The sequence below is a fragment of the Xiphophorus maculatus genome, chromosome 24, assembly GCF_002775205.1.
Source record: "Xiphophorus maculatus strain JP 163 A chromosome 24, X_maculatus-5.0-male, whole genome shotgun sequence".
NCBI classification, from domain to species: Eukaryota; Metazoa; Chordata; class Actinopteri; order Cyprinodontiformes; family Poeciliidae; genus Xiphophorus; species Xiphophorus maculatus.
Window position 1 is genome coordinate 8269127 of NC_036466.1, and position 8645 is coordinate 8277771.

Here is an 8645-nt window from a genome sequence, read left to right on the forward strand (position 1 = left end):
TCTCATTCCGAGCTTCTCTGAAAGCAATGAGGACCCAGAGTGTTACATTTTTTTTTTTTTTAATAAGGCAAGGCAGCAGGCACCACGATGGACTTGGTAGTGGGAAAGAGAAGGGAAAAAAAAAAACGTAAACAGTTATATAACAGCTCTTTGCACGCGGAGAAGGTTTAATTATAAATTCATTTAATTCCAAATAATTCCCCGCGAGTTGAGAATTAGTCGGCAGGCTTCCGCTCCGCAAAGATGTCGTCTGTCTCTGCTGAGGGAGCGCTTGGATTCCTAAATGGTGACGCTCGCTGCACACTGAAAATGGTGGCACAGGGGCAGCCTCTTGCCTTTTTATGGACCCTGCTTTGCGTTTTCAAGTAGTGAAGTGGCCAAGCACAAACTGAGACAACAACTTCAAACAGTACAAAAAAAAATCTACCTTTAAGTTTTGATCTATATTTAAAAATGTCTTCATTTTACCCTCTCACATTTGAATCTGGATCCTTTTGAGCCCAGAGCCCTGTCTGTCACAAAGCATACACTTCCACAAATCACTGAAAAAGTCAAACATGAAAACTGCAAACGTAACATTTACATATTTTTAATGTTTTAAGTTTTGCTCTTGATTGAATTTTTAATCGTTTTATACTTTTGCCTGGTTTTTGTGCCCAAATCACAACAGGGAAGCTATGTTTTTCACCGATTCCTACTCAAAAACAGTCAGGCAGTCTTTGCTACAGACAATAATAGTTAATTATTAGACTTATTTTGTTTTTGCTTTAGTGTCTAAAGTTGTTGTTTTGATTTGTGCTTGTCATTTTGTACCATCACAATGTTGGTCAGAAGAAGTCGTCAGCCACAAAACCTTTCATGCCAACCAGTGCATCATTTTACACTTGCTTTAAACTTGATGCATGTCTTACCCACTTTAACAATTGACGATTTAAGGACATTTTTTATGCTTTCATTCTCTACTGTTATGAGGACCACTCCGCAATGTCCCCACTACTCTCTGTAAACATTAGCCACTTAAAAAGCACATCATATATGGGCAATATGAGCAGTTAGGAGTCCATTCAACTAGCTAAAAATATTATTCATATGCAAAGAACAAAAATATTACATTTGGAATTTTGCATGTTAGCAAAACCAAGTTGAAATGTGATTCTATTACTATAATGAATAGTTATCTACCAATTGGGAGTTGTTGTTTTTGGTCGAATCAGTGGTCGTAATTTGATAATATTCGACAATCCCAAACAGATATCGAAAAATAGTGTTATATAAAACCACACTGAAATATACAATTAAATAAATTTATATTTATAGCGTTTTTATGACTACCCATGTAATTCATAAAAAAAAAAAAAAGACTATTACAAGCCTATTATGACTACCTTGAGTCTGTATGTCTTCATCACTGCCAAAGTTGATACCCACTGGCTTTGCAGGAGCCCTAAGTCAGCTCCTATCATGTTTATATAAATGACCTCCTTGTCGCTTGGCAGGCAGTAATGTGGATACAGTTGTCATTGTATAATTGCAAAGGTTTAATGCTCATTGATTGAATCCCCATTGATTCCAGGCCTTTCTGAGACGCTAGCTTGGCCCTGTGAGTGAAGCACAGACTGTGTCTTCAGTCGCCGGTTCTTAGCCAAGACATTGTCAGTTGATTTGCCAAATTAAAAGGGTACACGGCCAACCCAACTCTGATGTTCTTAGTAATGTCAACCAGAACACTTCAGTTTTCCTCATAAGCACAATGTATGAACCTGACATCTTGTTTTATTTGATGACAATAACATAGTTTGGTCAATATAGTGCAATAAGTGCAAAGCAATCAAAACAAAGGAACCAATAAGGGATAGAGAATCTGCCAATGCTCGTATAAAAATAGGTGTTACATTGATTAAAATATCAGTATTACACAACATAATGAATACTTCAAATATCATTTATGAATTTAGTTTTGATAACATATCTCTACATATTAAGAATGAATACTCATATTCATTTTTAATATAATAATCTCCTTTATGAGAGCTCAATGAAGGCAAACTTGCCTTCCAATTTCAAAAAGTGCAGAAAGCATACAAAGACACTATTTTTTGTTGTTTTTTTTGTTTTGTTTTGTTTTTTAAATCTTCAAATGACGCAGTCTGTTTTTGAACATTTGGGGGGGTGTGCCACTTTCAAAAAGAAAAAGCCACTGTTACAATGCAGAGCTACAGTAAATGAAACTACAAACATAAGCCTTTTTTTCCAGAGGATCATGGGATATGATGACACAGGTAATATCTGATGTAGAATCAAAGTTTGTTTTTTTTTCTTCTTTTTTTTTAAAAGACATGGCAGATTATATCAATAAATACTTACTTACAGACTACAGCAGAAAATAGTCCTACACAGTTCCGATCATCTGCTGTACAAGTGTTTTTCTTTTTTTGTCCAAGAGGGATTTTATAAACGTTTTTTTTTTTCTTTTCTCTCCCTCTCTTCTGATTCACAATATACCTTTTTTTATGTATGGTTATATTCCTGAAAATGAAGTTGGATAGGATTTACCAGTACACTTACATTTTGTGTTATTCCATCTTCACCATAAAAAAATAAAATTTGCATCATCATCAGTGGAGTTTGTTCGTCTACCTGTCAGAAAGCTGTATCCGTTTTCGTGCTGTCGCGTCTCAGAAAGAATTGATTGTTCGGCACACCCCGTCCTAGCTCCTTCGCGTTTGCTCGTGTGTTTCTGTGCCAAGGCACCCTTTAATAAACTGAGCCACTGTTTCAAGGAGGACCAGCAGACAAAGTGTCTCATTAACATTAGCAACCGCATTGCTCAGAACTGACTGAAGGTGGTCTGTTTCTCAAGGACCTCGAGGTAATCAGGCTCAGACTGCAGTTTAGCTTTTAGCTCCAAATACTCGTTTCTGTTGGGCTCCACATAAACAGTACTGGGTGCTGTGCTGTAGAGCATCGTTTCTCTTATCCTCTCCGGGTGCAAGAACTGCCGCCTGACATCGAAATTTGGGTTGTACGTGTACGACACAGGCCCAGTGTACTTGTACTCTAAATTGGCTGCTGGGATGGATGGGATGGACTGATGCGGGGACTGCTTATCGGGCTCCAGAATGCCCCTGAAAAAGTGGTCTGCATCCTGGATGGGGGAGGGGTTGTCACGTGGCTCGATGGTGCTGACGCTGTACGCGGGACTCCTCAACGTGCTACTATCCCTCTCCTCATCAGAGGTATTCCTGTATGTCACCTTGAGCTCGTGCAGGTCTCGGTAATCCTCCACCGTGTTTCCTTCCCGTGACCTGTAAATGGGATTTTTGCACATGTGGCCCATGGGGTGGGGAATGTACTCGTAAACGTGACCGGCGGGGGCTTTGACTTTAGGGCAGGAGCGATTGCTGTAGAGGCTGTATTGCAGGTTAAAGGAGCTAACGTCCGAATTGTTGGTGCTCGTGCGGTCACTCTGAGACTTTTTGCGCCTTTTCATCACCACAACGAAGAGCCCTGCCGCCACAAAAACAGACATGATGAAAACAAGCAAGAGGCTAAGGATGAGGACGGAGAGGGGTACTGTGCTGCTTGAGGGGCTGAACTTCTGAGGAGGGTTTGTTGTGACAACATGGTCGTCCATGGGCTCCTCCGTGGGGGGAGTTGGTGAGATGTATGAGTCAGTATAATCTGGGCACAGCTGCTCAGACTGGATGGAACGCAGATCCGCCCCCTTGTGGCGTATGGGCGTCTCGCACACAACCTCATTAACCACCGTGCCTGCACTGAGCTGCTCAAGCCATATCTTCATCCCCACTATGTCGCAAGAACAGTCCCAGGGGTTTTCAAACAGATCTATCTGCACAAGCAACTTGAGCTGATCTAAAACACCGCTCACAGGCAGGTTTTGGAATTGGTTGTTACGCAGATTAAGTCGAGACAGGGAGAGGCTGGAAAAGATGCCCATGGGTAAAGTTTTGAGGAGGTTGTTGTTGAGGAAAAGCAGCTGGAGATTAGGCAGGTAGTGAAAAGTGCCAGCCTCCACCTCCTTGATTTTGTTGTACTCTAAATAAAGGTACTGCAAGTTCTGCAAGCCAAAAAACATCTCCCCTGTAAGCCTGTCCATGAGATTACCATTTAAATACAGCCGACGGAGGTTGGTTAAATCCCCAAAAGCCCTGTCATGGATCACACTTATCCTGTTGTTTCCCAGGTGAAGCAAATCCAATCCAGTGGCATCGACAAAATCAGATCTTCGCACCACAGGGATGTAATTTCCAGTGAGATACATTTTTTTAGGGTTGTATGGCTTGGGTTTTAGATCAGAAATGCTTTCAATCTTTCTCTCTTGGCAGTTGACATTTAACCCAATTTCAGAAATCTGCAGATTACATGTGCAGGCAGTGGGGCAGTCCAAAGGCACAGGAGATTTGGTCTGAAAAGCAATGATGGGGCCATAGTTATACGGGTTACCGCCCGGTAACCGAGAAGTGGGCTTTAACCTAGTTCTGTTAAATTGCCGTGTGCCCTTGGTAGGCCTGGAGGAGGACCTAAAAACAGCTGATGAAGTGACAGAGGCCGTGACAGCAGAAGGTGTGGTCTGATAATATCCATTGGTGCTGCTGGGTGGTGCAGGCCTGACCGTGTCCTCTACGGGTCTCCGCGGGCACAGCTCTTGCTTGGACACCTCATCCAGGTCTCTGCCATGCAGCCTAAAAGGCGTCTCGCACACCACCTCCCCGACCAGAGCCGTGTAGGCTATGCTCTCCAGCCAAGCCTTGAGAGCAATGAGCTCACAGGAGCAGTTCCACGGATTTTCCTCCAGTTGTAATTCCACAACTTTGTCCATGTGCTCCAGGAGGCCAATGTAGGGGAACATTTTTAGTCGGTTCCCCCTCAGGTCCAAGTGTGTAAGGGGGACATTCCGGAATATATTCGAGGGGAGGGCAGAAAGTAAGTTATCATTCAAAATCATCACTGTCAGTTGGTGCAGTTTGCTCAAGGCATTGGGCTCTATAGTTGTAATGTAATTATAATCAATTTGTAGGTATTCCAAACTTTCCAGCCCTGTGAAAGTGTCGTCCCTCAGAAGGTCAATCTTGTTGTTATTCAGGTGCAACCTTTTTAATCCCTGGAGTCCGTTGAAGGCACCCGACTCGATCTCGGAGATATCATTGTTCCCCAAGTGCAGGATGGTTACCCCGGTGTAATTGATGAAATCATTGACTGACAGCTTCTTCAGGAGGTTCCCTGTCAGTAGGAGGTGGTACATCGGGAACTGAACCGGGCTGATCTCTGTCAGTCTGATGATCCCCCGGTTCTCGCAGCTCACCGTCAGGATCCCCTCCTTCTCGTCGCACATGCACAGGCTCCGGCAGATCTCCCCATAATTGTCATACATCTCGACCAGCCTCAGAGATGATGCAATCAGAAGGATTATTTTTAGAATCCAGATATGCATTTTGTCCTGGGAGAGGATGCCCCGGCTCACTCGAGTGTGGTGCCAGTGTGAAGTGTCATCTAGGGAAGGGAAGGGGGTGGGTGGGGGGTATAGAAGGGTGGGTAGAAGAAAATAGAAAAAAAAGGAGGGGTTCTTTTTTATACTGCACAGGAAATGCATGAGACACGTGCAACATTCCTAAAACTGCATAGCTGCCTACTAAATGAACTGAGTCCCTGTGGGTATTCATGGCACACAGGCAAAAAACAAGTAGGCCTATTGAGGATTGTTCGGCGTGAAGATGTGCTGCAACTTCAGTGCATAATAACTATAAACATGAAGGATAGGTGCGCAAGTTGTTGGATTGCTTAAATTAAAACCAATCCATCTTGGAAAATGGAAGTCTAGACTTCATCATTGGATTTCCAAACACCAACCTCCAATGGTGCCTCCAATGTACCTCACACAGGAATCTTCCATCGTTTTCTAATGAGGAATCCTCACTCAGCTCCCCTCCACTGCCCCCCCTGGCAAACTGTGGCCAAACTGTCTGGATTCTTTTCCCTTTCCAGGCTGGGAGCAAACAGCAACACGGGGACACGGGGATTTCATTCGAGAACAGTGTCATTTTTATCGACTCTTATTTGAAGGGTTGGGGGGGGAAACTGAAAAGGAGACCAGAATGCGTATCTCTCTCTCTCTCTCGAAAGGAATTGATCGAGAAAAGGAAAGAAAAATAAAGCAGGCACTGCTCATCTTGGAGAGAGGAAAGGGAGAGAGAGAAAAAAAAATCCGGCCTAAGAAGGCGACAGAACCTCCTTTTTGCCTACAGGCAGAAATGATCGAGAGAAGTTGATCAAAGACGAAGACGGCATGAGGGGCTGTTGATCTCTGGTAAATAACCAGAAATGAGGCGGCAGTGCTTCTACTGCCATAGAGTGGGGGGTGAGGGAAAAGAGGGGGTTACATATTGTTTTCCCTTTTTTTTTTTGCTTCGCGTGCACGCGGATTTGCACCGTGCGCGCGTACATTTTAGACTATGTACACCGAATCTCCATCCAAATAGTCTTATTTAAGATATCTCGGGGCGCTGCAATCGATTCTTAAAGTCACGTCTAATGTAAACGTCTGTTGCAGACGCGGGTGGAAAACGATAATGGGTGTTATCACTAACTTGGGAGGCATTTTTTTTGTCAAGGTAAAGGGAAGCGGCGCGCACACCTTTTTTTTTTTCTTTTTTTTTTCCTAAACTGTCTTGAATCGGATCAACTTCGCTAATGCAGTAAAGGGCAGAGAGAGGAGGGGGTGGGCAGACAGAGATTTCAGCACCACGGACAGATCCCCATAAAATATTTTTCCAACCTAACAGTAGATGATCCTCAGAATTCGAGCATAATGCGCGAATAAATGCGTGAATCATAGACATCTTACCGTGCCGATCCGTGTGAACGCCAAGGCATCCCGAAAATCACGGTCTTCTCTCCAACCTCAGTGGAAAACATTGATTTGTCTTTTTTCTCTCTCTCTCGCCTTCTCCTATGGTGTCACCCGTCCTTCACTCGATCGCCAAAGCAGATATGACAACAAAAATTGGACGAAATAGAAAACAAAGGAAAATTAAATTTAAAAAAAATTAATAATTAAAAAAAAACAAAACAAACAAAAACAAAAACAAAAAAAAACAAGTCAAGTCTCCTCCGCGTTAGGCTCCATACAGCAGGCGCACGTTAAGAGTGCCGTCTGATCCGGGGAAAGAGGAAGAGGAGGAGGAGGAGGAGGAGGAGGGAGGGTAGATCTCATTCACGCCAGCGCGGCTTCCGAGTCCGTCCGGCCGAAATCAGCGGCGTCATCTCGGAAGAGCAGCCAGAACCAAAGTTCGGACATGGCTGAGAACAGAGCGCTGTAATCCCACATCTCAGAACATCACGCCGGGCTTGACGCATGCATTTTTTCTTTTCTTTTTTTTTTTTTTTAATTTTCTTAAAGAACGTGACTTTCCTCCAAGTGCGCACAGACCTGAAGCGGATGACAAATGCGCCTCTTTATTTTAGCTGCCAGAGCGTCCAAAGCGAGCGCAGATCAGCGAATATGCTCTTCCAGCTTTCTCCCCGAATGCAAGAATCTCGATTATCTCTCTCTCTCTTTCTCTCTCTCTCTCTTCCTCTGCAGCTCTGCATCGGTCATGCGATATCCAGCCTTGCTGCTGTGCACAAGCTCGATCTTCCCACCAAAACCGTTCTCTCTCTCTCTTTTTTTTTTAACTAGTGGAACTTAAAATCAGGCTGGCGCAAAGCATCGGCGGCGCACACGTTCTACGTCTGCGGAGAATATAGTCTTAAGAAGAAGAACAAACACAATTCTTAGGTGAAAACGCGTGCTGCCGCTCAATGAGGGAATGAAACGCAATTTAATAGTCTTAAAGGGTGTCTGGTAATGATAAGGAAGGTGGGTGAGGGGAGAAAACGGGGGCAGGTTCGTGGTGAGAGGGGGAAGGAGGAGGAGGCTGGAAGAAGACCCGCAGAGGGCAGCACGATGATGAAAAAGGCATTCTTTGCAGCAGCAACAAGCGTCTGAGAGGCGCAGCTGTGCGCGTGAAGCTGTTTTATGCATCATGACTGATCCTCGTGCACTAAGAGAGCTCTTTATTTTATTTTATTTATTCTCTTTTGCCTCGCGGGGTACTCGTTTTTAGCTTCAATTGTGTACCGGAAACATCCCCTCTGACCTGTGTCACCTTTAGCTGACTCATGATTTAGTGAAAGTGACTCCCCTCCCTCTGGATGTTAGATTTTGTCACAATATAGCTAAAAGCGTCAGAGTGTCTAATTTACAGTTTGCCACCACGCTGATGGAAGAGGGGAGTGATACATGTGAAACATAGTGATGGCAGTATCATGCTGCAGGGATGAGTTTGTTCAAGTGATTTTGATGGATGAAGCTAAATACAAGAGTAACGAAGAAAAGATTTTTGTTTCATAACACGTAAACCTTGACTTCCAAAATACCCCAAAGAATAGTTCTTCTTTTAACAAAATAGAACAAATTTTGGAAGTTTTATGCCTTTATTTTAATAAGGCAAATGTACGAGACCCTTAATTTATAGATGCTTGTCTTTTTCAGAAGGTTTTTACCAAAAAAAAATCTGTTTTCTTTATTAAATGCAGGTAAAAATAGAACAAATATCACTGTGTACAGTATAAATGCCTTCCACATT

The 8645-nt window shown here is 43.4% G+C and overlaps 1 protein-coding gene across 1 annotated transcript; it reads right to left on the reverse strand.

Moving 5' to 3' along the window:
• Positions 1 to 1753: 1753 nt before the first annotated feature.
• Positions 1754 to 7826, reverse strand: LOC102232883 (SLIT and NTRK-like protein 5). The gene is made up of 2 exons (XM_005804998.2): positions 6863 to 7826; positions 1754 to 5511 (listed from the first exon to the last, which is right to left on the reverse strand). Exon 2 carries the CDS (start codon positions 5450 to 5452, stop codon positions 2828 to 2830), a length of 2625 nt encoding a protein of 874 aa, XP_005805055.1. The 5' UTR covers positions 5453 to 5511; positions 6863 to 7826; the 3' UTR covers positions 1754 to 2827.
• Positions 7827 to 8645: the final 819 nt, after the last annotated feature.